This window comes from Trichophyton verrucosum (assembly GCF_000151505.1).
Source record: "Trichophyton verrucosum HKI 0517 chromosome Unknown contig00205_1.f1.exp, whole genome shotgun sequence".
Taxonomy (NCBI): domain Eukaryota; kingdom Fungi; phylum Ascomycota; class Eurotiomycetes; order Onygenales; family Arthrodermataceae; genus Trichophyton; species Trichophyton verrucosum.
Genome location: NW_003315517.1, coordinates 132,986 through 160,508, shown reverse-complemented (window position 1 = coordinate 160,508; position 27,523 = coordinate 132,986). Strand labels below are relative to the sequence as shown.

At 50.0% G+C, this 27,523-nt stretch overlaps 8 protein-coding genes across 8 annotated transcripts; 2 read left to right on the top strand and 6 right to left on the bottom strand.

The window, feature by feature from the left end:
* Positions 1-35: 35 nt before the first annotated feature.
* Positions 36-3,060, bottom strand: TRV_02310 (autophagy protein Atg13, putative; the record flags this gene model as incomplete). Its single annotated transcript, XM_003023517.1, has 3 exons — positions 36-2,696; positions 2,780-2,860; positions 2,929-3,060. The coding sequence occupies 3 exons, from the start codon at positions 3,058-3,060 to the stop codon at positions 36-38; spliced, it is 2,874 nt and encodes a 957-aa protein (XP_003023563.1).
* Positions 3,061-5,355: 2,295 nt separating this feature from the next.
* On the top strand, positions 5,356-10,290 carry TRV_02309 (BTB domain and ankyrin repeat protein; the record flags this gene model as incomplete). The annotated part of the gene is made up of 1 exon (XM_003023516.1): positions 5,356-10,290. The coding sequence occupies one exon, from the start codon at positions 5,356-5,358 to the stop codon at positions 10,288-10,290; it is 4,935 nt and encodes a 1,644-aa protein (XP_003023562.1).
* Positions 10,291-10,762: 472 nt separating this feature from the next.
* On the bottom strand, positions 10,763-12,436 carry TRV_02308 (uncharacterized protein; the record flags this gene model as incomplete). Its single annotated transcript, XM_003023515.1, has 1 exon — positions 10,763-12,436. One exon carries the CDS (start codon positions 12,434-12,436, stop codon positions 10,763-10,765), a length of 1,674 nt encoding a protein of 557 aa, XP_003023561.1.
* Positions 12,437-13,059: 623 nt separating this feature from the next.
* Positions 13,060-15,517, bottom strand: TRV_02307 (uncharacterized protein; the record flags this gene model as incomplete). Its single annotated transcript, XM_003023514.1, has 6 exons — positions 13,060-13,769; positions 13,829-14,492; positions 14,672-14,956; positions 15,019-15,151; positions 15,199-15,316; positions 15,370-15,517. 6 exons carry the CDS (start codon positions 15,515-15,517, stop codon positions 13,060-13,062), a joined length of 2,058 nt encoding a protein of 685 aa, XP_003023560.1.
* A 368-nt stretch (positions 15,518-15,885) lies between these two features.
* Positions 15,886-19,235, top strand: TRV_02306 (uncharacterized protein; the record flags this gene model as incomplete). Its single annotated transcript, XM_003023513.1, has 3 exons — positions 15,886-16,020; positions 16,095-16,295; positions 16,347-19,235. 3 exons carry the CDS (start codon positions 15,886-15,888, stop codon positions 19,233-19,235), a joined length of 3,225 nt encoding a protein of 1,074 aa, XP_003023559.1.
* Positions 19,236-19,964: 729 nt separating this feature from the next.
* TRV_02305 (uncharacterized protein) lies at positions 19,965-22,289 on the bottom strand (the record flags this gene model as incomplete). The annotated part of the gene is made up of 4 exons (XM_003023512.1): positions 19,965-20,605; positions 20,667-21,772; positions 21,834-21,998; positions 22,111-22,289. 4 exons carry the CDS (start codon positions 22,287-22,289, stop codon positions 19,965-19,967), a joined length of 2,091 nt encoding a protein of 696 aa, XP_003023558.1.
* Positions 22,290-22,912: 623 nt separating this feature from the next.
* TRV_02304 (uncharacterized protein) lies at positions 22,913-25,724 on the bottom strand (the record flags this gene model as incomplete). The annotated part of the gene is made up of 6 exons (XM_003023511.1): positions 22,913-24,120; positions 24,177-24,353; positions 24,418-24,975; positions 25,076-25,162; positions 25,341-25,418; positions 25,487-25,724. 6 exons carry the CDS (start codon positions 25,722-25,724, stop codon positions 22,913-22,915), a joined length of 2,346 nt encoding a protein of 781 aa, XP_003023557.1.
* A 799-nt stretch (positions 25,725-26,523) lies between these two features.
* On the bottom strand, positions 26,524-27,159 carry TRV_02303 (uncharacterized protein; the record flags this gene model as incomplete). Its single annotated transcript, XM_003023510.1, has 3 exons — positions 26,524-26,694; positions 26,776-26,902; positions 27,041-27,159. 3 exons carry the CDS (start codon positions 27,157-27,159, stop codon positions 26,524-26,526), a joined length of 417 nt encoding a protein of 138 aa, XP_003023556.1.
* Between the last annotated feature and the right edge of the window lie 364 nt (positions 27,160-27,523).

Here is a 27,523-nt window from a genome sequence, read left to right as displayed (position 1 = left end):
GAGATGGGTATAGAAAAACAAAAAAAAGAACCAAATTAATCCCAAGGATGAAATGAGCAGGGATTTCCACCACCAGAACCAGAGCCGCCACCACCATCGCTTTCTCGATTATTCTCGCGATCTCGACGTCTGTCGTGGTCTCGTCTTGATTCATGGGTAGTTGTGCGGTGACTGATTCCCGCTCCGAAATCCGACATAGTGAATAATAGTGGTTCGTCTTCGTCCATAATTCCATTACCGTGAGGGTTGGGACTCGATGAAGGGTTCACATTGCTCCATGGTGAACGGGCGGTGCTGAACCTTCTCGTGCTAGCTCGTTGTGCATGTGTATGTGAGGAATTTGCCTGTGGTTCTCGGTCAAGTCTTGGTTGAGGAGTAACGCGAGGCCGGTAAGGCAAAGCTGTTCTCTCTTTTGTATTCTCTGCGTCAAGAGTCTGAGGGCTTTCCGTTTGGCGTCTGTCGACCGGGGATGAGACTGCAGGGTGGTTCTCTGCATCCGGACTCGCAGACTGCAGCAGCTCGCTAATAGATGGCGGGGATCTGTCTTGCGCTCCTAGACTGATACTTCTGGTAGTTGTTGGGAAGGGCAAGAAGTCAGGAACATCTTCGTCTCCTGTTGCGGTGTTGTTTGAGTTTGCTGTGCTAGTTCGACGCTGAGCAGCAGAACTGGAGCGGCGGAAACTAGAAACGAATGCTCCCCGGTGATGTCGGTTATGTGGAGAGGCAGGCAGCGGTATATCAATCGCATTGGCCGTAGTAGTTGTTTGGGATTGTGGTCCTGATTCCGATTCTTGGTCAGGCTCAGAGGTTTCTCCCAGGGGAGATTCATGGCGAGGAGCGCGACGCGAGCGGGTATTTGTGGTGATGATATGGCCCGGTTCGTCGGGGCTAGGATACTCGATCACGCTGTTTGAGCTCAGCCTAGATGGAACAGCTGGAGTATGTGGTGTATGTGGGGAGATAGCTTTGCCTGGAGATGATGATATAGAACCTGAGACGCCGCTGGGTAGCGAGTTTGGTGCAGCCGTAGCTGTCGGGTTGCTTGTTGCGGCTGGAGGGAGGTGTTTGCTAGACGAGGAGGCAGTTGACCGATGTAGTAACAGAGACGAAGTCATAGAATCTGACAAGGCGGTATTAGCGTCCTTCATCTTCTGGAACCTAGATAGTGTTGCTGTGGTAGTCCTTCTGCTCGATGCCGGATCGAAAGTCGAACCATCGGGACCGTTGGATAGCAAATCCTTCCGTTGGTCTAGCATCTTGAGAAACTCAGAGATGTTGTCTTCATCTGTATCGACCACAGGGAAAACACCAGAGGCCGAGTCTCGTTGTCCTGTTGCCATCGCTGACGATGAACTGATGCTTGCTTTTCCACTCGAGTTATTGTCTTCTTCGGTCTTGCTTCCTCCGCCGGTAGAGAGGCGGCCACGTCTGTGACTGAACGAGCTGCTATACTTTGAGATAGGAGCTTGTTTTGGAGAAGCAGACATTGAGGAGAAGACAGCCTGGTCGGGCAAAACGTGCGCTGAGAGAGGGCGGGTGGATGAGTTCGGTATCCTCCTGGGAGATGGAGAGGCCCCTAGGACATTCTGGGTTGGGTTGACGCTTATATTTAAGGGTTCCCTGGTTGATGAGCTACGAGGAGCGCCGGGACCAGGAGAAGCTGAGAGTGGTGGTGCCTTGAATGGTTGGTAGGAGACTGACGGCCTGCGCTGCAGTGAATGTCCGTCTTCGCCGGAAAGCGAAGCAACCCGTGCATGACCAAGTTTCGGTGAAGGCATCTGTGTTGGAGGAGAAGGCGAGCCACCAACTAAATCCCTAGCTGCACGGAGGGCAGATATGGGACTTCCCTTGATGCTTGGATCGGCACGATGGAAGGTCGACATGCTGCCATATGCTTGGCTGAGATCCGGATTGTTCGAGGCCCTATGCTTGGCCGGCAAAGAGCCGATATCTACATTTTGGGCTCGAACTTGCTCCTCACGGTCATTCGCCGACGGTAAGGAGGGACGGAATAGATCATCATCCACCCCCATAAACCGTGAGCTGAACATGGACTCAGCGTCGTCGACACGAAATTCACAGTTAATCCGATAAGTCACACGAATCGAAAGTGGTCCAGCCGGGGATTCAGTGACACCGAAGGAGTAGGTATCTGGTTCATCGCTTGAGCTGCCGCACAGAGGAATAGCCAAGGGATCCGAACGGCTGCCGTATTGGCTTTTGCTTGCTGGTATTATGCGATGCTGTAGCCGCAAAGCTGGATGGGAGGCGACCTTCGACTGGCGTTTAGTGAACTTCCAAGCAGGTAGTAATTTTGAGTAAGCGAACAAGGAGCGAAATGTAATGATGCACTTCTTGTATGTCGTTGGTAAGATATGCGTCATGTCTCCTGGTAGACCAGAAGAGCTGGAAGGGCCCAACTCGATAACCCATCTTTCCAGAATGACCTCATTCCTTGTGCCGCGTTTCTTTTCCGGTGGCCCTCCAGGGGTATCGGAGAGAGCGTCAAAGACATCCCATCGCTTGCCATGGTCATCTAGAATGACGAGTTCTTCGTGCTTCTGGAGCTGAGAGCCGTCGAGAAAGGTTTCGATGATGAGCGGCTCGGGCCGTTTATCGGTAGCGGTACAGTTCCGCCATTGGGTGAGATCTTCTCGCAGGGTATCTGTGTCATCGACCTCGACATTGAACTGCGGCTGTTAGCATCCTAGAACAACAGAAAGATAGGCATATATAACAAAACGAAAGGATGAGGCTCTATAAGTACCCATTTATTTACTTTCTTAACACCCTCTCTGTATATCGGCCGTAAAACGGTCCTCGAATGAAGAATAATCAGCGCCGCTTTGGTATGGTAGTTCTACACAACACCTATTAGCATATATTTCAGTCGCTCCAGCTTCTAGCTCTGCTGTTCTACCAACATACCTGGATGATCTGGTTCAGCTTTGCAATCTGGTCTTGGACCTGTTTGTCTGAGAGCGGTCTCTCGTCTGCCGGTATGGGAGGATTAGGAGCCTCCGAGGCCGGCCGGGGTAACGGCCGCGGTCGTTGATGCATTATCGACAGCCTCTCCGGCACCGATGGCGTTGTTGACGGTTGGTGTTTGGCTGAGGATGACTGTCGTCGCAGTAGTAGTAGTGGTGGTAGTAGCGGTGTCTATCTACTTTCCAGCAGAGGGAGCAAAGAAGGCGTTGGAAGGGGATGAATCACAGGCCATGATAACATAGCCTAAGCACCCTGGAAGCTTGTTTGTTCCTGTTGAAGGAGACGGAGAAGGAGGAAGAAGAGGAACAGGAGGAAAAGATATCGAGACGTGACGGGAAGGGAAGAAGAGATCGAGGTGGTTATTGAGCTGGCTCGGGACAGGCAGATGCGGTGGTGCCTCTGACGACCATGCTTTTTGGGGGTGGATGCTGGGTTCTAGAACTGGGTGGTGACTAGGAGATCCGCAGCGGGAAAAAGGCAGCAAGAATCTCTGGCTAGGCAGAAGCGACTGAAGAAGAAGAAACGAGAAACCGGCAGAAGAACGAAGCGCCGCAGACGTGGTTTGTTTGATGCAGGTTGGCTGTGTGTGCTGGATGCTGCTGTTGGTTGCTGGCTGTTTTGACGGGGATAGCTAGGTACCGCCGGGGAGCTTCCTCCACAGGGATGGGCCACACTAAAACCGAGAGAAGATGCGCTTGGCAGGCTATGCAGACACACGGGAGGTGAAGAATCCAGCACCACCACAAGCGTCTCTGCGCAGCCGGGCGAGGAGGTGCAGATATAAAGATGAAGATGAGAGCCAGCGGAGACGAAGAAGACGGAGTTGACGTCGATGAAGTCGAGCGATGGAGGTTGAGATGACCGAATCGGGCGAACACATGACCTGGGCGCCCCCCGGGACGATAACTAGCTGACTCAGCGGTATCTTTTTCGCTCTCTCTCTGTATTGAGTATTGAGTATTGAGTATTATTGGCGTGCTTTCGCCCTGCTTTTCTACCTGCCAGGCGCCTGGCCTGCTTTGTTGCAATAATGCTGTTGTCAGGATATCACAAAGACTACAGAGTAAAGGGTGCCCATTATCGTAGACGTTCACCGCCTCCTTTCACCGTGACGGCTGCATGAAATCCCATCCTTGCTTATGTTCTGATGTCTCTTCACTGCTGCGGCGGCAACAGAGCCTCACACTGTACTGTACCGTACCATCTATACATACGAAATATACGTGCTGACTAACAGTCCTACACCGCCCAGCCAGGCGGCCTCGTTTCCTACTGGTGTAAAAAGACCCCTGCTTTGTGTGTAATTTATCGGCATTAGGTATTGTTCTGTACCGTACATTACTGATCGATCTTTCCCCTCGATCAGCGTGATGATGGAGCAGATGAAAGACAGTCAAAGAGCCAAAGGGAACAAGAAAAGAATGAGAACGGGGAAGCGACCGGATAAGAGTCATAACTGACCAGGCCTGCAAGGGGGGAGGGAGTCACCAGTCATGTAAAACAAACCGCCCTTGTTCCTCTCCACACACCGCATGAGGATGCTTCGTACACATCACATCTTGCCCCTTGCTGCCTGTTGACATCAACGTTGACGTCCCATGTCGATCGAGGGTGACGGCGCGGATACCGACGTCTAGGCGAGTCGCAGCAGCCAGTCAGCCGTGGCAAGTCACTTGGCGAGCCATTCGTCCTGGTGATGCGGAACGAGAGACGCTGACCTTATCAGGGCCGCAACCCTGTGACGGGGCTTGGGGCTTGGGGCTTGTCTTTAGCGGAGACTTTGCGAGGGCTCAGCGGAGGCGCTTTAACTAGCTCCGGCGTCTCTTTAACTAAACTCCGGGGGTCCTTTAACTAACTTACTTAAGCCCTTAACGGAAGCTTTAACTAAAGCTTTAACTAGCGATCTCACTGGCTGGAGATGACATAATCAAACCACGTTCGTGCGCTCGCGGGGTTCTGCGGCCTCTGATTGGCCAGTGAGCTTGGCCTGCGACCTCTGAGCTTCCTCCGGGGACCCCAAGGGAGGGACATCCCACTTCGCGCTTCGTCGGTTTGCATCGTCATCTTCATCTTCATCCTTCATCTTCGCCGTTGTCATCGTCATCGTCATCGTCGTCGTCGTCGTCGTCGTCGTCTTTACCTGGTCTTTATCACCAATTTATATCGTCGTTGATACCGCCGTCAAGACCGCAGAGTCGGCAGAGTGACTTGAGCCGGGACCCCAGACAGCTCCCGACAACCCGAACGAGCCACATCACCGAGATCGTCGACCGAGATAACCAGCTATACAGAACACGCAGCAGAGGAGGAGATATACAGGCAGACAAGCCAGCCAGGGCTCACACGGCAGCCCTCTCGCTGCGGCACATGAGCTGGCAACTGCTTCACTTCTTTCTCCGGGACGATGTTGACGCTTTCTCTCGCCTCCTGGCCAGCGCCACGTTCACCACCGCGGCCGCACCTCCCGGCACCAACGCCAGCGGCAGCAACGCCAACAACGCATACAAAAGCTCCTCTGCGGTGATAGGCGCCTCGTCTCTTTCATATGGCTCGCCAACAGCCTTCTCCAAGCACCGCCGGAAGTCGTCCATTTCGTTTTCCTTCTCCCCGGCGGACAGGCAGGCCTTGTCCAATACGACGTTGACACGGAATGATATCAATGCCAGAGATAAGCATGGCCGGACTCTGATGCACCTCATTGCCTCCTCAGATAAGGAGAGCGCATATGGGTTTGCGTCTGCTTTGTTGGCGATTCCGGGGCCCTTTTTGGATATATACGTGCAAGATGCCGAGAGTGGGTGGACATGCCTGCACAGGGCCCTCTATGCTGGAAACATTTCTATTGCACAGGCAATACTACATAGAGAAGGTAGTGGTGGGCTCGTCAAGATCAAAGACAGAGAGGGGAACAGTCCGTTTGAAGTCTTCCATTCTAGTGTTATATACGATACCCCGGTGGACACTAAAAAGACGCAGGACGATAGTGACGATGAAGAAAGTCTCGAGGCAGAAGATGAGGTTGGAGGAGAGCAGTATGGTAACGCCAGATCTGTTGCCCCACGAGTTAACCTGGATGGTGACGAGTTGTTCACTTTTGGAAGCAACAAGAACCTCTCGCTGGGCGTGGGGGACAGCGATGATCGGCAATTCCCTGAGCGTATCACCTTGCCTCGTCCAGAGGCCTTGATACATCGATTTTACGAGGAGAAATATGAAAATTCACTCGAGTCTGAAACACCAGAGGAGATCCCGTTCCTTATTCGGTCTACACCCCTCATCGTGCAGGACGTGGTCATGTCCAAGCTACACACTGCCATCCTCACCACAGATCCATGCAGTAACCTGTACATGTGTGGGTTTGGTCCTGGTGGAAGGCTCGGGACTGGACATGAGGGAACGTCTTTTAGTCCAGTATGTGTGGACACCGGTGCTATAACCGGCAAACGCATCACCACCGTTGCTCTCGGCCTAGACCATACCATTGCCATCTCGGACCAGGGCGAGGTCTTTACGTGGGGAAGCAACAAATATGGCCAGCTAGGATACACGTTACCGAAGACTAAGCCTACAGCAAGCTCGCCCAACGATGTTCCTACTCAACTGTCTCCCCGCCAAATCTTTAACCCATTCAAACGTGACCGTATCCTAGGTGCAGCTGCCTCTTCTATCCATTCTGTTGTCTTCACGTCATCTGCCCTGTACACCTTTGGACGCAATGATGGTCAGCTTGGCCTCATGGATGCTGATGCTAGGTCTCTTACTTCACAACCTATACCTCGTAAAGTGGGAGCTTCCTTGTTCAGTGTGTCTATCTCCTCTGTTTGCGCTATTGAGCGAGCTACGGTTGTTTTACTAGAAAACCATGATGTCTGGGTGTTTACGCATTATGGATACTCAAAGCTCCTTTTCCCGTTGACCGGGTCAGTATCCAGCTTCATCCGTAGCAGTTTCATGGCTACACGATATGGCGCCGGCGAGAGCTATGTGACGAAGATACGCGCAGGGGGAAACACCATCTGTGCCCTCTCCAATGTAGGCGAAGTCTTTACTGTTTCTGTCCCTGGACGACGTGAAGAAGAAAGGGACAGAGATGGTAAAGAGGGCAGCAGGCAAGTGTCAACTCCAGCCTCAATGTCAACCACCAATCCTGCAAAGATTCGCAACTCTCTTCCGCATCCTATTCGTACCTGGGCAGTTAAAAAGAGTCACATGGCTGTTTGCGACGTGGATGTCGGACAGGATGGCTCCATAATCATCTGCACTCAATCTGGCACAGCCTGGTTGAAAGAACGAAGAGCGGGTATTAAACCCACTGTTGCAGGTGTCGCAGCCGGCAAGGAGTATAAATTTGTTCGAGTCCCTAACATATCTCGTGCTGTGGGAGTCCGTAGCAATGTTTTTGGCGCTTATGCTATTATACAGCGTACCAGCGACGTAGCAAGACGAAGCGTCGTGGTTGACGAGCCCCGCTTACGAGCTGATATTCTGCCCTTGATGCCCTTCGAAGAGATGGTAGAGCTTACCAATGAAGGACAGGGGAGAATTGACATTCGCAAGCCAAAATCTCTTCCTGGAAACAAAGAGACAGACGAGGGTGCTGATATTGACGTTGAAAAGGAGATGGCCTCCATACTTGATACCCAGCGGGCTTCTTCATCTCTCTCCAGCCCGTCGATTGCCTGGTTATCAACTTCCCTAAGTGACACCCGAATCCCCGTACACGAGTTCATGCTATCCTCTCGCAGCCATATCCTTCGTAACGCTCTCTCCACGTTCCGGAAGGAATACTACTTCTGTCTTCAAGGGGTTATGTCAATCGAGTACGATAAGGCAGGACAAGTGCATGTCCTATTCTCCAATACTTCATTTATGGCGCTTTTCAACTTAGCAGTATACTTGTATACAGATAGGTTATATGATGTCTGGCTCAGGAATCGGAATGATAAGAAGCAAACAGATGCAACCTTGGCCAATGCAGCCTTATACAGGCAGGTACGCATTGAGGTACTCAAACTAGCGGCAGCACTGGAGATGGCCGGCCTGGAACGTGCAGCGAGGATAATGACCCAACCAGCAACAGCCCTACATAATGACATGGCCACCGCCATACAAGATACCTCCTTCTTTGACACAGCGGACGTACTGATTGAGCTCAGCGGAGACGCAGAGGTAAAAGCTCACAGCCATGTGCTCTACAGCCGATGCACATTCTTTGACGGTCTTTTCAGGGGTCGAGCAGGTGGCCGTTGGTTACACGCGAGAGCTTCTGGTACAGAACGTGATGTCCCTGAGCCTATACGCGTTGATTTATCCCATGTGGAACCCAGTGTATGGGATTTCGTCATGCGATATATATACTCAGACGTCGATGAGGAGTTGTTCGACGATGTACACGTCTCCAATGCCGATGCATTCATGGATATTGTCATTGACGTGCTAAGCGTTGCAAACGAGTTGATGATTGACCGATTGGCGCAAATATGCCAGCGGAGGCTAAGCACATTCGTTACCATACAGAACGTATGTCAACTTCTTAACGCTGTGATGCCGTGCTCTGTGAAGGAATTCAAACGAGCAGCGCTAGAGTTCATTTGCCTTAACCTCGAGATTATGCTTGAAAACAGATTACTGGATGAGCTCGATCCGGACTTGCGTTGGGAACTCGACCAAATCTGCCAGGACAAGCAGCTTACCTCTCAACCCATCTCGCGTGGCCGTAACTCTGAGACTTTCCTTGCCGAACGCTATCCAGATATTATCCCACTTATCGAACAAGATAAAAACTGCCGCGTTGATGCGATGAAGCTTCGTTCGCATTTACATGAAGATGAGGTTCGCGACACAATGCTGCGACCTGGAAGCCTCGAAAGGGATAAACCATCCATGTCTCCGCTGTCACGGAAAGGAAAACAAGTAGGTATCGTCACACCATCGTCGGATAAACCACCTATTGAGGCAAGCCCTACACTTGTTCCGAAGAGATCAATTGGTGATCTCATATTCCAAATGGATGATGAGCCATCTCTTCACGCCGATAATCGCCGTGGAGATAGTCTGAGACCAACACCAGCGGGAAGTTCCCGCGGCTCGCCTCGAAGCCAACCTCAACCCGCAACCCCCGGCTCAGGGCCTGGCCTAGGTCTGGATTTAGGGCCTGCTACTTTTCCTCATCTTTCAACAAAACCCTCATATACTACTCTTCAGCCCCCCAGAAACATGTCCAAAGTCAAAGATATACCCCAACCTGCATCTACCGGTACCTTCAACAATAGCGCTACTCCAAATTCTCCACCGCCGAAAGCCCCTTGGTCTTCCATCACTCCAACAAAAATCCGTGGTGGCCTCAGGGATATCATAGCAGAATCAAGTAGCCCAAACACACCTCCGTACCGCATTGAAGGGTTCTCTCGCCCTGAGGCAGAAGCAACCCGGAATTTCTCCCCGAAGCTGTCCCAAAAGGAACGAAAGAAGCTTAAACAACAGCAGCTGGCTGCTGAGCAGAAACAATCCAGTGCTGTTAGCAATACCCCTATTTGGCAAATTCCCCGGTCGCCTAACCTCAAGCCAACAAAAGCCGATGCCGATATATCAACGTCAAATCCAGCACGCTCCACCACACCAAAAGCACCGCTTACCCTGCGCCAGACAGTAGCAGGGTCAAGCGCAACTCCTGGCTCATCATCCCCGCTTATGAAACCCACTTATCCAAGAACACCTCCCCGCACTCAACCACCCAAACCGGCGGTTCTCAGTACACCTCACACTAAATCTTCACCCTCTGCCTCAACTGGTCTAGGAACGTCCCAAATATCTCTCGCAACTATTCTACTTCAACAACAGACTGAAAAGGATGAGATCCACGAAGCAGCAACCGCAAAACATAACCTGCATGACATCCAGATCGAGCAGGAGTTCCAGGAATGGTGGGACCAAGAGAGCAAGCGCGTGATGCAAGAGGAGCAAGCTGCAGAAGCCAGAGCAAAGATGGAAAGCGAAAAATCAAGAAGCAGAAGGGGAAATTCTAGCAGGGGTGGAAGGGGACGAGGAAGAGGGGGACAATCACGCTCAAATACTACCCGAGGTGTTGAAGGGTCTATTTCTAGATTTGTTGGTGCAGAGACTGCCCAGTCAGCGGGGACAGCAACAAATAACCCAGCTGGGCACTCACAGCCTCAGAGACGAACATCTGGCCAACCGGATGACAAGGATAAAAAACGGCACTCAGACCGGGACCGCGGCAGAGGTCGACATAGAGGTGCAACTGTACGAGGAGGCGGAACACCTCGTGCCCAAAACGTTTGATTCCTTACTCTTTTGCCGTTCTAATTTGATGTCCTGCAAAGCTTTGAGTGAATCTCGGCTTTGGACAGGGAGTTTATCCCGCCAACCGTCCAACACCCATAGTCTGGCTTATATCATTTAATAATATTCATTGATTAATAACCTATATGCTCGGATATTTGATTTTTCACAACTCTCTTTAACCGTTTCCTGTCGATTGATTTGATAGAGGCACCATGATATTGTCGAGTTACAGCTCAGCTCGTATGTTGTATAGAAAAAATCGTTTGGCCGTCCATAACTGTGGCTTTATCCTTCAAAATAAATATTTATGATACCGTGGGCATTTCTATATTCATATCAAGGATTTAGATGTTATCATTAATGGCCAATAAGCTGGCTAACTTAATAAATGTTGATAAATGCAGCCAATATATGGGCTGAAGATAGTCGTACACAAAGAATATGAAATAATCCCCTTAGACACTGCCATTTAATCTCCTGGGGCAGCAACTTCAAGGCTATTCCACATACGGCGGACCAATAGCTCCTCTTCCGTAAGGTGATAGCCAGAACGCGATGAGATATCATTGCTTTGATCATTAAGGTCATCTGAGTCATCATTATAAGCTTCTTCATGATCTTTGAACCGTACCGAGCCTTGTTTCACCTGCTTTGAGGTATTGGTATTTGATGAATGGCTGCCATTGCGTGCGTGTAAGGAAGATTCGTGATTGATATCATTTGTATTCAAATTTCCAGGGTTAGAAGAAGCGCTTGGTTGAGATGTTCCACCCTGTCCTGCAGGAGGCTTGGTCATGTCGTACATTCGATTTAGGCTGTCTACGACTGGGTTTCGGAAACGATGCATGACCGAAAACTCAGTAGAAAGGCGCTCGTACACCTTCTTTATCCTCTTAGACTCTCCTTCAGTTGAAGGGCCGCCTGCGAATCCACCAGCAGCGGTGGCTGCACGATGAGGATCGAGGGCTAGTCGAGCATGCGCGGCGTTTGAATCGATTACTTGAGGTACTACAGCGGGTGTCATGGACCCCATTGAGGTCTCCGATGGCGAGGTTGAGAGTGTTGCAGTTCGTTGAAGCCATAGCTTTTGCTGTGTACGGGAGTGTGGTTCTGCAGGCCTGCGTCGAGAAGGTGACTTGAGAGCTTTCGTTATAGCTGTTTCCGGAGAAGGTGGTGTACGAGGTTGATAGTTAGGAAGAAATGAGGAAGGGGTCGAGAAGTCAGATTCGGAGCGGCCACCAGGATGACTACCCCCATTTGGATGAGTTATTAGAAACCGAGATACCCCTACATCAGTAGATGAGGGTGTAGCATTAGGGCTGAACCGCTGAGAGTCTTCCCTTTCGTTGTTGTGCCGAGTGTCCGGCTGATTTATTCCGCCAAGGCTGGATAGGTTGGCAAATGATGATACTCGAGAGCTTCGTTCCGGCGGTGCCTGGGTAGCTGTAGCGGAAACTGATGACACCGCTGGAGGCACCATGCCCGAGTGTTGGCGGCTGAGAAGCCGCTGGGGTACGTCGTTTTGCCCTTGTTCTGTTGGTTGGGCTGTGTCTCCGGTAGATTTTGTAGAATCAGGCTGCGCTTCACCAGCTGCTGGCCCCTCACTCAATTCAGGCTTCATATCCGCTGCGTTGTTCTGTTGGACCAAAGGCGACTTGGTAAACGTCAAGGCAGTACCTTGGGGATTTCCATCAGTATTGCCGGCCTTACCCATAACAAGTGAATTTCGCCTTGTGCTCGCTCCCGAAGGAGAGCTATGATCCTCCCATTCGTCGTCGTCGTCGTCGGAGCCCGCGAGTTCAAAGCCCACTGATTTCTTCTCTTCCGTCTTTTCAATCCTGCTCAGTTCGCCTAGTAAGTGTCCCTTCTTGATGATATTACCGCTTGAACCTTCTCGCTTCAAAATGGGAGTTGAAAGATTCTTTCTCATGGCTGGATTATTTGATGATACGCCGCCCAATGCCACAGCGGAGCCGTTCCACCGTACATGGTGGCCGGTCTTTGGACTGGTGGCGGGTGATGAAGGGGCAGACTTCTTTCTCGCATGATGACGTCGACCGGTCACAGGCGTTTCTTGTCCTCCGTGGAGATCGCTGATAGCGTTGTGCGCCATAGCCAACCGCTGCAGTTTATTCAGATTCATCTGTGACGTGTTACGGCCATGCGCGCGCTGTCCTCCAACCACATGCGGACGGTGAGGCTTATGCCCAGCCGGCTTGTGCGGCGGGGCATGCGTGTTCGGAGGCGACGACATTATGTGCTTGCAGGGGAGTGCAGATGGGAGGCCGTACCAATCTTCCCCTCTCGAATCGCTAACTTCGTTGTTTTGATCAAATATCTTGATAACATCAAGAAGGCGGAATGTTGAGGTTGGCTACACGTGATCCAGCCTTTTAGAGCCGCGGTTAGAGTTCTTGGTCTGCGGTTACGGCGTCTATTAGCGCGGGGTTTTCTACAGTAATATTAAGGTTATCAGATATCAGATACAAATACAATAATACTGTCATTCTCTCATTTATAAACGTTACAAAGTGGGGACTTGGGACTTTCTCCATATTATTAGCATAGGAGAGAAGAGTGATGATGATGTTAATCTCCAACCTCTATTGAATATCCCAAAGTAGGAAATATGCTTTGGCAAAAGAAAAAGATGAAAAGGGATACATGTTCAATCTTTTTAGTGATTAACAATAGACTATGCTTGGGTAAATAGATGGCATATCATCAAATTTCACGAAGTACTTATTAGCAGCTTATCATTATTGGTTAAAGTTCGATCAGACTTTCCTCCACGACAGGTTTTGAAGCAGCTTGTTGCTGTGGTGGAGGCGGCTGTTGCTGCTGGTGATGCTGTAGGGGGGGCTGTAGGGCGGGTGACATATAGTTATAGTTAGGATTTTGTCCGTTTGTTGGAGCAGGAGGGGTGTAGACAGTTTGGTGAGGGGTTGCAGATGGTGGCGGGTACTGGGTAGGTGGATATTGATGTGCTATGGGTTGTGGTGGAGAGACGGACTCTGCTCCCTGTGGTGAAGAATGCGTGAGATCTTGAGGGGTGTACGAATAAGAGGGCTGTGGAGGTGGCCGGGAGAATTGTTCAGAATTTCTGGGCTGAGAGTGAAGGCTACCGTGGGTAGAAGCTCTCCGGTCAAAAGAAGGAGTAGATGACAGTGCTGAACCTTGGTAGTCGTGTACTTGCTGTTGCGGCGGTTGTGAATAAGTACTTGGATATTGGGGGTACACCGACTGATGGGGTTCAGATGGTGCGCCAGTTCCAAGATAAAAGTTTTCGGCGCCTTCATGGCCACCTGTGTTATGCTGGGTCATAGATGGGTAGAAGTTGGAACCAGACTGAGGGCGAACACTATCATAAGCATTCAAGGTCTGGCGCGAGTATGTATTTGAGAGTCGTTCTTCCAGCATGCGGTCATAATATCGCACAACCGTTGATAGTTTAGCATGAAGGTCAAGAAGAGTATCTAGAACAGTCAGCACCTAGCTAGTCTCAAGGGTCACCCTTATAATGATAACATCTTACCATATTTGCTGACCGTTTCGCCGTATGTTCGAGCGAGCTTCGGTCGTAGGGCACCAATACTTTCGTATAATTCTTGAATTTGGGGTTCTCGTAGAATGGTTCCTGGAGGTTGGTGTTGTAGCCGGTCCACAAGCGTGGCCAACAAGTTGATATTTTCAGCTTCGACAGGTGTCAACTCATAATCTTTTTGCGGCAATACTGCGGAAGATTTGCTGGACGCTGGCTTGTCGCTAAATGCAGAGCTCTTCAGAGCCGCAATATGCTTTCGCTTTTGCTCCTCCACGTCCTTTAATGATGCTTCAATAGCAGCTTTAAGATCCGCATCTTCTTCCTCATCATTTTTTGGTGCGCTAACTTGTACCTTTGGCGAAGCGTATGTAGATTTAGGTTGTGGAACATAACCAGAGGACTGCCGCCCCTTTGAATCCTCCAAGCTCATCTGTAGCGCCCGCTTCAAATCTTCGTCAAAATCGTTATCAGCATACGCACTCCGAGGTTCCATGCGGGGCTTATTCGCGGGAACTGCTGGTACGTTTGATGAATTACTAAACGAGCGAGCGGCTGCACTGGTGGATTTCGACGTAAGTTTTGCATAACAGCCATCGTCCACACGGACAGGTTGAATTATCCCAAGGTGCGGTAGTGGCAGGGTCTTGCTAGAACACTGTGCATCGAAAACATTCCCACAGTTGCGACAGTGATGTTTGCGGTTGGTAAATGTAAATGCAGTGCGACATCGCATGCATACATCTGAGTCAATCCACTCTGGGGGCTACCAGGCACAGTCAGTTGGCTATCTATTATATTATAAGTTGGCGGCACGAAACAAAGTTGCCTACTTACAGCATCACTATCTAGCATCGTGCTTGAGATCTCGGTCTTTGGTGGGAAATTATATCCGTCGTTCTGTAGTTTCCGATAAGTTTCGGCGATGTAAGATAGGTCGTTCCTGGGCTGAGCGGCCATAGCCCAGTTCTGTATAAGCTCCAGCATCTTGGTCTTGACATCATGGTTTAGAGCATTTGGGCCTTCAGTTTTGAGTAAGGAAACGAGGTTATCCATAAATTCTCGAGATGCGATCTCGACGAGAAAATGCCGACCGCCATTCTTCACGCAGGTATCGGTCAACTACGCAAAGAGCCCCTGTTAGCGAACGGAGCAAGGCATCTCATATCAATAAATACACAGACCTTAAGCGTCGCGAGCTGAACGTTGGGATTCTTCGTCTCCAGCCTGCGCTTCAGCACTTTCATAGCCTCCTTGGGCTGCACTGTCTTGGACCGAATCAGGTCGGAAATCTCCAGGTTCAAAGCGATATCCTCCCTAGTAACTGTTAGCAGCGGCTAGACATATCGAGACTTATTACTTACAAGCTGGAGGACGTAGCCTTCTCAACCTGGTCGTCTAGCGGGGACGACGATGTGAACCAGCTTGCCATGATGACGACACTGAAGGAGAAGCTTGGGATGTTTGGAGCTGTAGATGTAGCTATAGCTGTAGCTGTCAACGAAGCACAGCGTCAGGCTGGTCAGCAGGATAACAGGGGCTCAACAGCGATCTCTCCAGATGCGCATCCACTGCCTGCTTCGTCTGCTTCTCTTCGTCTTCGTCTTCGTCTTCTCTTCCTCTGTTTCTGTTGCTTTGCTTCTGCTTGAATGTTGAGTGCCTGATTCCATAAATCGACGTCATGTGATGGAAGAACAAGGTAGATCACGTGGGGAGCTTATACCCGACAGAACGTTGCGCCAGCAGTTGGATTTATCTGCATTGAACAAAGACGATACACGACACCGATGCCTCGATGGTGCGGCTAGAGATGCGGATGGGATACGATAGGGACTTCCCGAGAGACTAATAGGGAGATACGCCACGATCTTCAGCTATTTTGAAGCCGCTCGGCCTTGCTACGCGGCACGGAGAGGGGCCTATGACGCTCGTTCAGGAAGACAGTTAGCCAGCAGCATTTCCAGCAGCGAGGAGACGGGAGTGTGAGAGGCGTTGGACATATGATATAACCAGGACCTGCTCAAGGCATCGCGCTGCCGACGGGATTCCAGATGGTCGAACCAGCGGAGCCGATTTGGGGTGCTGGAGATGGAGCTCCCGTCCCAGGTGCGGGTAGGCCTCCCTATCCCTCGATGAAAGAATTGCAAAACATGGCAGCTTGTTTGAACTTGGGTGAAGATCCATCGGTATGTTGCTTACCTTTCGCCCTGGTTTACCTTTCCAGAGCTTCCAATCAGTGCTAACAGCGGGGTTGGTATAGTTAAATGAGCTATTACATATCTCCGAAGATGCCATCAGCAGGTCCAAAACCCTCGCCCAGCGAGGGAAATATGATTCTGCTCTCGTCTATTACCTCCGTGCCTCTGATATCACTGTCAATATGATTCCCCGCCACCCAGATTTCACGTATATGAAGCAGAATCACCCAAGATGGGCGGACCAGTTTGCCAGGCTCATGATGGTGCGTATACTCCTGCCACCGTGAGATGCAGGGTAGCTAATGATACCATAGCTCGTTGATTCGCAGCACAAGACGATGGAAGACATTAAGCGGAAAATCACAGAAAGCAACAACGCCGCAGGACACTCACGCTCGACGTCAACTCCATCTTCTGCTCCTCTACGCATGCCAAGCCCCACCAACTTTCACAGGCAGCCATTAAACACCACTTCGCATAGCTCAGCAGGCAGCAGGCCTGCCAGTGAGTCGATACCTGCGCAGGATCCCCTTGCTCAGAGACTTGCAGGCTTGAGAAACCATCGACATCAAGGCAGCAGCCCATCGAACGAGGGAACAAACGGCTCTTCCTACTCTACCATCAGCCCCAATGGGAATTACTCTACCTACCGGTCACAACTACACTCACAGGCTCATTCAGGACAGCGCAGTCCTGTGCCTTCGAAACCACTGGGGCCCCGAGAGATGAACCCATCTGTCCCGACTGTCCCTCCAAAGGTCCCCATCTCTGGTGTAGATGCACCTCCCCCCAGATACCCAAGCCCTGCCTATAACCCTATGTGGACAGTGCCCTCGATACCAACTCCGAACCCTCCTAGGACATCCGTCGAAAGCATACGCAATACTATCTACAAACAGACAAACACCGGAGCAACAAATTCCAACAGCAGCCTTAACACCTCTACAGATAACCCGTACCGCTCGCAAACTCCAAACGGGATCCGCCCCGAGGCTGATTCTGGAAACAGAAGCCCGGACATCTATGTTGGCCCTACGATTACTGCTACAAAGCTGGTAGAATACATTCGAAAATATGATGTCCTGCTCATCGACGTTCGGTCACGAGATCAATATGATGCCGGTCACATATATGCCAAGTCCATCTTGTGCATTGAGCCAGTAGTGTTGAAGGAGAACATATCTGCAGAAGAGCTTGAGGATCGGCTGATTATCTCACCCGACACAGAACAGTCATTATTCAACAGGCGAAACGAATTTGACCTTATCGTCTACTATGACCAAAGCACCGTTGAGCCAACATATTTGATAGGGTCTCCCGCTGGAAGTGCAGTTCCACATCTGCGCGCTCTCTATGATACTTTATATGAGTTCAACTTTTATAAGCCGTTAAAAGGTGGCCGACCTCCAGCTCTTTTAGTTGGTGGTCTAGATGCATGGGTTGACTTGGTCGGGCCACAATCTCTAGCGACGTCCCAAACCAGCGCGATACTAAGCTCTGTCCGTGCTAGAAGACAAGCGCCTGATTCCAGCCAGCCTTTGCGCAGAAATCCTACTGTTAGCGCAAATTCAAGCTGGGAGGTGAGAAAGAGGAGGCTGCGTGATTATAAGCCTCTTAACCCTGAAGAAGAACGAGCCTGGCTCGAAAAGGCGAAGGACGAGGAGATAGACACCAGCTACGTTGCTGAGGAGGGGGACATTACTGAAGAACCAGAAGATATCGACGGATCCACTCTACGGCAGACAGCATCATTCGTACATAGTTACGAGGACTTTCTTAGGAGGTTCCCTGAGCCAAACGACATTCGAGAGTCTATGGTACATGCGGGAAATGCAGTACAATTTCCACTGTACGACGCTGCAGCCGTACCAGCTCCGTCGAGGCCACCACCCGCCATTCCTCGACCCAGCTATAGTGGTGTGGCAGACCGTGGTCAGACGCAACCTCCGCTTGCTCGGCAATCATCCGCCCATAAACAAGCGCTATACTCTTCCCCCATAGATCGACTGAGGCTCCCTCGGACTGGCCTTATCAACCTGGGCTCAACCTGTTATATGAATTCAATAATACAAAGTCTTAGCGCTACTGTCCTCCTTACCAAATTTTTTGTCGATAATCGCTTTCACGCTCAAGTTCAAAAGAACTGGAAAGGCTCGCAAGGCGTCTTGCCGGGCTTGTTCGCAAATCTGATACGGTCTTTGTGGAAGAATGACGTTGAAGTAATTCGGCCTACATCATTCCGGAAATTTGTTGGTCGATTGAACACAGAGTGGGCAGGAAGCCAGCAGCAAGACGCAAAGGAGTTCTTTGATGTGTTAGTTGATTGTTTACATGAGGATCTCAATCTACGTTGGCAACGCACGCCTTTACGGCCATTGACCTTTGCAGAGGAAATGCGCCGAGAACAAATGCCAATCCACAAGGTATCGGAAATCGAATGGGCCCGATACTCGCACCGTGAACTATCGTATGTATCCTCCCTTTTCGCGGGACAGCATGCCAGTCGACTTCGCTGCACCACATGCCGAAAGACCTCCACGACATACGAGGCATTTTATAGCATTAGTGTCGAAATCCCCGTCACAGGAACTGGAGATATTTATCAATGCCTCAAAAGCTACTGTCAAGAGGAAGTACTCAGTGGTGACGAAGTTTGGAAATGTCCATACTGCAAACGAGAGCGAGAAGCCGCAAAACAAATCATCCTCACTCGAGCTCCTCGCTTCCTCGTCTTTCATTTCAAGAGATTTTCCGCCTCCAGACGGCAACAGGCGCGTAAAATCCACACACCGGTTTCTTTCCCGCTTAGCGGCCTCGACATGACCCCCTTTATGATTCAACATCCTCAACATTCCCAATCTTCTCGTCCCGTCTCTCCTCTGCCGGATGGCAATGACGATAAACTCGATTCGAAATCAAACTCACATGCCCCCCCAAAATCCCAATCAGCGCTACAGACTAATGAGCTCGCTACGTCTAGTCCATACATTTATAACGCCTACGCCGTTGTCCGGCACATTGGTTCAACTATGAATGAAGGACATTACATCTCATTGGTTAGAGATGAGCAACGCAGATGTTGGCGGAAATTTGATGATCAACGAGTAACGGATTTCCAACCAAGTTCTTCCCGTTCTTCCCCTGACAACTTGCAAAACGAGCAGGCATACCTTGTTTTTTATGAGCGGGCCCCAGCTAACTAATGATACTTACTGGGAGTCTCAACTTCATTTTATGTATTTTTTGTCCTTCTTTCCTCTTCTTCCCTATGCATTGTTGTCTTTCGTTACTTGGCTTTCGTACATCTTGTCTTTTATATTGCTTTGAATGGCATGGGATACCTAACCAGCTATTCTGCTTGGGTGACGGTTGGCTGGATAAGATATAGAAAATTCAGTTTCACAGGCGAGCTTGCAGTGTATAGCTTGGGTACAAGGGGGTGCTTGGGCATGGTACCTCATGCGAGAAAGAAGGCTGTTGCTTCGTTATATACCCCCAAATAATGAATTAAATGATGAACTACTCGAGCATAACCCGATAGACCGGTCTACTTGAGGCAAGGCTTGATATGAAAAAAATAAAGAACTCCTGTATATTAACTACCTTGACTTCCGTTTTCCTTCATCTTGATAATACATGGTTGTAGGCATGAAAAGCAAAAGAAAAAGCGAAAAAAACAGCAATGCAGACGAAGTCGACTGGATTTCCATTGCTTTCACGTCAAGGTACGTATGGTTCTATGTGTATGAGTTGTTCAAGTAATGCTGAATGGTTGGGACCAAACGGGAATCCATATTGGCGGTAGTAAGCAATGCACCAAGCAGCGTTTATTAGCGACATAGCAACCAACTATGCCACACTCTCGATGTCTTTATCATTTTCTTCTTTCTTGTTTTTTTGTCTTATTTATTGGGGGTATTTCCAGTGGTCATTTAAAGTTCCTCGTGAGATGGGGTGTCATCATCATCATCAGCTGATGGAGCCTGACCAGCATCACCATACAACTTGCTGGTGATTGGGTAGGCGACGTTGGAGAGCTTCTCTTTCTGCTCCTCAAAATCTTCGGTGGTAGCAGTGGCAGAGTTCTCATCAAGCCATTCGGTGGCTTCCTTGATGGCTTCCAAAAGCTGTTGAAAAGGTACATTAGTACGACGCACTGGGTAAGGAGATATAGGGGCTAGGGAGCTTACAGTTTCCTTGTCATCTTCATCGATCTTGCCACCAAGGCCTTCGCTATCGGTGACCTGGTTCTTGAGGGTGAAAGCGTAGTTCTCGAGAGCGTTACGGGCCTCGATCTTGCTCTTCATGGCCTTGTCTTCCTCAGCGAACTCGGCAGCCTCAGCAACCATGCGGTCGATCTCTTCTTGAGAGAGACGGCCCTTATCGTTGGTGATGGTGATAGACTCGGCTTTGCCAGTTCCCTTGTCTCCAGCAGTAACTTTGAGAATACCGTTGGGGTCAAGCTCGAAGGAGACCTCAATCTGAGGAACACCACGAGGAGCTGGTGGAATGCCAGTCAACTCGAATTTACCCAACAAGTTGTTGTCCTTGGTCATGGATCGCTCTCCCTCATCTAGTAGTAAACTGTTAGCTTGGTCGTAGTAAAAATAGAAAGTTTTCAGAGGGTAACTTACAAACTTGGATGAGGACAACGGGCTGGTTGTCGGCGGCGGTAGAGAAGATCTGGGACTTGTGGGTGGGGATGACAGTGTTGCGGGGAATGAGCTTGGTCATAACACCGCCGGTGGTTTCGATACCGAGGGTCAATGGGTTGACGTCCATGAGAACAACGTCCTCAGTGCCTTTCTGTCCGGAGAGGACACCAGCCTGAACAGCGGCACCAAAGGCAACAGCCTCATCGGGGTTGATCTGCTTGCTGGCCTTCTTTCCACCGAAGTACTCCTCAAGGAGCTCCTGGACCTTAGGGATACGGGTAGAGCCACCAACAAGGACGATGTCGTCAATCTCAGACTTCTTGACCTTAGCATCCTTAAGAACCTGTTCAACTGGCTTGAGAGTTTTCTTGAAGAGATCCATGTTCAATTCCTCAAATTTGGCACGGGTAAGGGTCTCAGAGAAGTCCTTGCCATCATGGAAAGATTCGATTTCAATGCGGGTAGACTTCTGGGAAGAAAGGGTACGCTTGGCCTTCTCAACCTCACGCTTGAGTTTACCCATGGTCTTGAGGTTCTTGGTGATATCGACATCGTTCTTCTTGTTGTAGAGCTTGACGAAGTGGTTGATGACACGCTGGTCGAAATCTTCACCACCCAAGTGAGTGTCACCAGCGGTAGCCAAGACCTCGAAGGCACCCTTGTCGATGGAGAGGAGAGAGACATCGAAAGTACCACCACCAAGATCGTAGACAATGATCTGACGCTCGTCACCAGTCATGTCAAGACCGTAGGCAATAGCTGCGGCAGTTGGCTCGTTGACAACACGGATAACGTTAAGACCGGCGATGGTACCAGCGTCCTTGGTGGCCTGTCTCTGGTTGTCGTTGAAGTAGGCGGGGACAGTGACGACAGCATGGCTGACAGTCTCTCCGAGGTACTTCTCGGCGATGTCCTTCATCTTACCCAAAACCATGGCGGAGACCTCCTCGGGGGTGAAGTTGCGGGCCTTTCCGTTGACTTCAACGTTGACAGATGGCTTTCCATTGATTTCGCTGACCTTGAAGGGGAAGTGCTTGATATCCTTCTGAATGTCCTTGTCAGAGAACTTGCGACCAATGAGACGCCTATGCTCCTGTCAGTGCCCCAGTTCAACAATACAATTACCATAGTCTGTATCCAACTTACTTGATATCGAAGATGGTACGGTGGGGGTTGGCGGAGTACTGGTTCTTTGCAGCGTCTCCGACCAATCGTTCCTCATCGGTAAAGGCGACGTATGAAGGGGTGATTCGGTTTCCTTGGTCGTTGACGAGAATCTCGACCTTTCCATTTCTCATAACACCAACACAGCTATTGAGTGGCAATCAGCATTCATTCCTACCCACACAGCTGTTAAAACGAGGGACATGTGGAGAGATACATACGAGTATGTAGTTCCCAAATCGATACCAATGACTATAACCCAATTAGTATCTGCAGTTCCTTGTATAGCTGGGCTCCAAATTCCATACCATTCTTGAGGTTCTCGTTCTCAATGGGCGCCTGGGCGTCCCCGGCGTTTGCGGTTCCCAGAAGCGCAAACGGAGCGACTAGGACAAAAAGGAGGTAGAGGATGGTGGTCCACGCAACGGGCGAGGACATTCCCCGCCTCGATTGTCTGGACATCTTGGATGTAATTGTGACCGAACGAATAGTGATGGTAGGCAAACTGGCCGGAAGAAGAGCTTGCTTGCTTCTAGTCTGCCCGCAAGAGCCCTGATCAACTCCCTGAGCCGACGAACTTCCAACGGCGGGGTATAAAAGGAAAAGAAGAGGCAACACGGGGTGGCAGAAGAAAATCTCCTAGTGAGGGTGGACGGAGAAGAGAAGAAGAAGAGAAGATGAAGTTTGAGGTTGAGGTCGAGCCGTGGATGTTGCTTTATGAAGAGAAGCGCAAAACGCAAAAGGAACAAGTTGGCCTCTTCAAACTCATGCCGCGCTAGGCCGTCTCGGGTTTAGCGCGCCCGTTCACCGACAGCGAAGACTACTCCGCGTGTTGCGATTGGTCAATACCGATGAATAAGCATAATTACTAAGCATGTGGCCACTGAGACGACTTGACGGCTTCTGATTGGCTACGGGTTTGATATCAACCTAAGGCCAAAACCGAAAAGCCGACGACGAGGAGGAAGAGAGGACGGAGTAGTGAGACGGCAATGGACGGAGTACTCTGTAAGTAACAATAACTATGCGGTAAACGTGTCCTTATCTATGTAGTAAAGCCACTACTCTAGCAGACCCGCAGCAACGGTTTCCCCTGAAGACCGCAGAACTATCCGCGCCGGAGCTTCGAGCGGAATAGACTGCTCCAGGTCTACCACCACCCTAGCGACATTGCCCGGAGCCACAATCTTCGGTTTCCGCTTCGTTGGCTTGCCTGACCCTTTGTCCAAAGTAGCTACCAGCTGCGTAATCCGACCAGGGACATGCAGCCGGCCGCGGTGCACGTCAATATGCATTGGTGTCAGATGGTTAAAAGCAAGCACTTTTGCGGTGAAGCTGGTGATGTTCTGAGCCGGCGAAGCGGCGCTGCAGACGATATCACCAATTCGGAGGTGTTTGGCGTCGATGTTAGCTAAATGGAGGACCACATTCTGACCTGCAACCGCCCAATCCACTGGCTCATGATCGACTTCCAAACTCTTGACAACTCCTTTCTCACCGCTGGGCATGACCAAAAACTGATCGCCCATCTGGAGATGGCCAGCGTCAAGCCGCCCAGATATAGACAGGGGATTCTGGATACCTCCCCGGAATATATCTCCTATCGTCATCCGTAGAGGCTTGTCGAGCGCATATGAGAATGGCTCCGAAGTCTCTAGTTCTTCAATAAGTGTCTTGCCAGTGTACCAGCCAGCCTTTTTATCCTCACATCTCCGCGCTATGTTATCTCCCTGAAGGCCAGAGCAAGGAACAAACGAGATATTCTTCGCCTGGAAGCCAGCTGTGACCAGGAAGGCGGATATCTGCTGTTCAATCTCATCGAACCTGTCCTTATTCCATTCTACGATATCCATCTTATTAACCGCAATGACCATCTTCTGCACACCCATGCTCCGAACCAGCAAAGCGTGTTCTTTAGTCTGTCCCTTCAGTCCAGATTCAAACTTGCCGGTGCTGGCATCCACGACCAAGACGGCAAAGTCAGCTTGGCTCGCGCCAGCAATCATGTTGGGCACAAAGTCTCGATGTCCCGGCGCATCCAATATTGTAAATTTGGTATCTTTTGTTTCAAAGTTATTTGAAGCAATGTCGATTGTGACGCCCCGAGCCCGCTCTTCTGCGCCCTGGTCAAGAACCCATGCAAACGCAAACGATCCTTTTCCGATCTTATCGGCTTCTCGTTGGTATTTATCAACTGTTCGCTGGTCGACCGCTTTAAGGTCGTAGAGCAATCTTCCCATAAGTGTACTTTTCCCGGCGTCAACATGGCCTATAATATGGTTGTTAGTGGGACACCTATTTGGCAGCCAATTCAATGCAACAAACCAATAACAACAAAATTCACTGCTTTCTTCCTCTTTGCTTTTCGATGTTCTTCTAATACATCTAAGTTTTTGCTTTTCACCTTCACAGGTTCAACTGATAGCTGCTGCACACCACCAGCCAAGTCCGTTTGAGCTTTTCCAGCTGCCTGCTGGTTGGCATTTCGTTTTGCTTTCTTCTCTGTAAACACCAACCCTAGTTAGTTACCCTGCGAAGCCCTTACCTTAGATGGGATCTAACAAACCTTTAGCAGCGTTCTGGGCATTGATAACAACATCATCGGGGCTCGGTTCTGCAAAATTGTAAACTTCAGTGAGATCCTGCACGACGAAATCAAACAGATTGTATGCACGAGGTGAGACGCTGGAAGCAGGTTCCCCTAATTTGCTCCTCTCGCCGATTATTATTGCTGCAAAGTCAGACGGGCCTGCCGCAAGCTTTTCCTCGGATTTCGATACATCAGCTTCTCTGCTAGCATGTTCTTGCTGAGTCTCTTTTGATGCAAGCCGTTGGCCGATGTTTGCGCCATCTCCAATCGCCTGTGGCTGTTCATTCTTGGGAGACCGACTCAGACCCCTCAGCGGTGTCGATGACCTGGAACTAGAAGGCGCGGGTGTCCTGCTTTTCCCACCACCAGCCAACCTATCCCGTAGCGAGAGAGGTTTATTCGTTTCCTCTGCTGACCCTCCTGTCTCTGCTTGTTCCTGGGCTTTCTGTCTTTCCGCTTCCTTTTTCTTGCGTGCAGCAGCTAGAGCGGCCAACTTTGACATCTTCCCTGGTTGCTCGGAGGAGGGAGATCCCCCTAATAATCCCAGTCTAGGATACAGTGGTTCGATCAAGATATCCGCTTGCCGATGCGGCGGGATATTTAACCACGGGGAGTCTTTGAAGAAGTCACGCACAGAAAAGTGGCTCGAGTAAGGCAGTGGTAAAGTTGACACTGGCGAATCTGTAACTAGACGAGTAGAAAGTCAACAAATTAGCAATAGCTTGAGTGATTTATTGATATAAGTAACGTGTCCGGATAGGCGTTTAAAGCCACGCTGAGATGAGTGTAATTGAAATGGTGACGCACCGTAGAGCAGGATATGCACCGATATCTGAGGGGACCTCCCCAGCGTCCAAAAAGGATTTCAAATGAGGAAAGACGAAAGAAAACAAACTCACCAGCTGTATTCTTTTTTTTTGTTGCAGCAGTGGACGCTTTTGCTTTCGTTTCCTTCTTTTCCTGCGATCTATATTTCTCTACACAGAGTGGTAGTATCAGCGTCTACTATAGTAACTAGCCGAAGTAGCGAAGACACAAGTCATACTGGTCAAGTAGTCGACAGATTTATCCACGTCATAGTAATAATGCCATAGAGTCTCCCATATGTCGTCTTCTTTGGCTTCTATGGCCGGTATCTGTGAGCGTAGCAGCTGTTGCACCTCTATTGTCGCGAGCCTCATCTGCTCGCGGTCTTCGGGAGAAAGCTCATCGTCATTATCGTCGATTTCGTCGTCCAGGTCGTCATCGTCATAACTGATATTCTTCACTCTATGGCGCGACATATTGCGTACTTGTTTCTCATCAACGACAGTCGCTGAAGTTGATGCCTTGTATTTGGTCGTTCAACGGGAGTTTGGCGGGGTCGAAGGAGGCAACGTTCGGTGTTACTCGTGGGGTCAGCCAATTAGTTTAATACGGACTATGGGAGCTACAACGTCCAACAGGCACTGCAGAGAACATGTCGGAGAATTGCGAAATGATATCTACAGGGATGCAAAGATATACGCTGCTTATCCCTCTATTCTCAGAGAAATTGGGATACGAAAATTGCCGGTGGCTGTTCAGTACGCGGATCTGGTAGTTACCGGTACACCCCCCTTTTTTTAATCTGCAACAGGGTGTGCAAAGAGATAGAAAGCCACCACCACGGCTGAAGATGACATACGTAAGGAAGAAGGACGGTAATATGTCTCAAGAACCTGGTCAATTGTATACCCACACTCCTCTGGCCTGGTTTTTGATATGGAAAAAGAGCCATCTAATCGATCACTGAGCCCATCAGTCATAGGCGGAGAGTTCCTTGCAAAAAAAAATGTGAATGAAAGCAAATAAATAATAGCAAGAAACACATAGCCGGGAGAAAGATAAAAGAAGAAAACAGTCCCATAAACTAAAGAATTCTAAAAGGTGAGCTCTTGACAAGTGTAATTCAAGCCTCAAGGGAGAATGTGTTGAAGTAATTAAGACCAAGAGAAAAAGGGGTCATAGATCCGGCAAGGTGATTGATCATAAGTGGTCTTTAATAGTAATAGATCATGTCGTTTATTGCTTCTTAAGAGACAGACTGGAATTATATTTCGTCTATGCCTGCTGCTGTGCTTGCTGGGTGGCCATGTACTGGTAGACACCGTAGGCGAGGGCAGCACCGACCAAGAGGACTGCGTAGAGGCCGATTCCAAGGCCAGTAGAGTCGCTTGAGCTAGTGGATGTGGCGGTGGTTGTAGGAGCGGCGGCTGGGGCAGGGTCACCAGGCTGCGAGAGAGAGAAAAGTCAGCAGAATAATTCCCCCGATATGCGGAGAAGAGAAGAAATCGGAGCATTAGAAGAGCATACCAGGCGCTTGAGGGTGCCGACTTTGAGTCCCTCGAGGATCTCACGGGCCTCGTCGCTGTGTCCGACGTCCTCGAAGGCCTCTGTAGAGTCTTGACCGGCAACATCAAGCAGGACTTCCTCACCACCGCTAAATTGAACAGATAAGCAGGTTAGCCGCCTGATTCCAGGTACGTGCATGTCTGATGCGGCGGAATATAGACACAGGTGTCTCAATGATCCGTGGCACGGAAGAGAGGAGCAGGGGGAGATATCGGGTCAGACGTACGGGTGCTCGTCGATGAAAGAGGAGCAGTCGTAGACCTTCTCATGGATCACGACGTAGAGATCCTTCTTGGTGCTGTGGGCAGCGACCTCCTTGAGGGTGAATTCCTTATCGGCAGACATGATGGCGGCTGGTGAGGGAGTATATCGATTGCGACGGCGCTGGTGAGGTGTTGGAAGAGGCGATCTGGACTGTAGCCGGCTGGAGGATGGTGGTTGGCAAGTTCAAAGGGCGAACGAGGTCACGAATGCTTTGTCGGGCCTGAATTAATAGTTGAATTAAATAAAGTATTATTATTTTTTTTTATTGTTGAACTCAAAGAGCGGGCGCCAAGCACTGGAGGGCCTGATCGACGATTAACGCTGCGGATATTACTCAGGCTACAGACTACAGGATAGTTTGACAGGACGTAGATACTCCTATTACAGTGAATATCAAGGCCGTGGACTGCTGGATATCCCAACCGTTCTTCTTCTCCATCGTCGT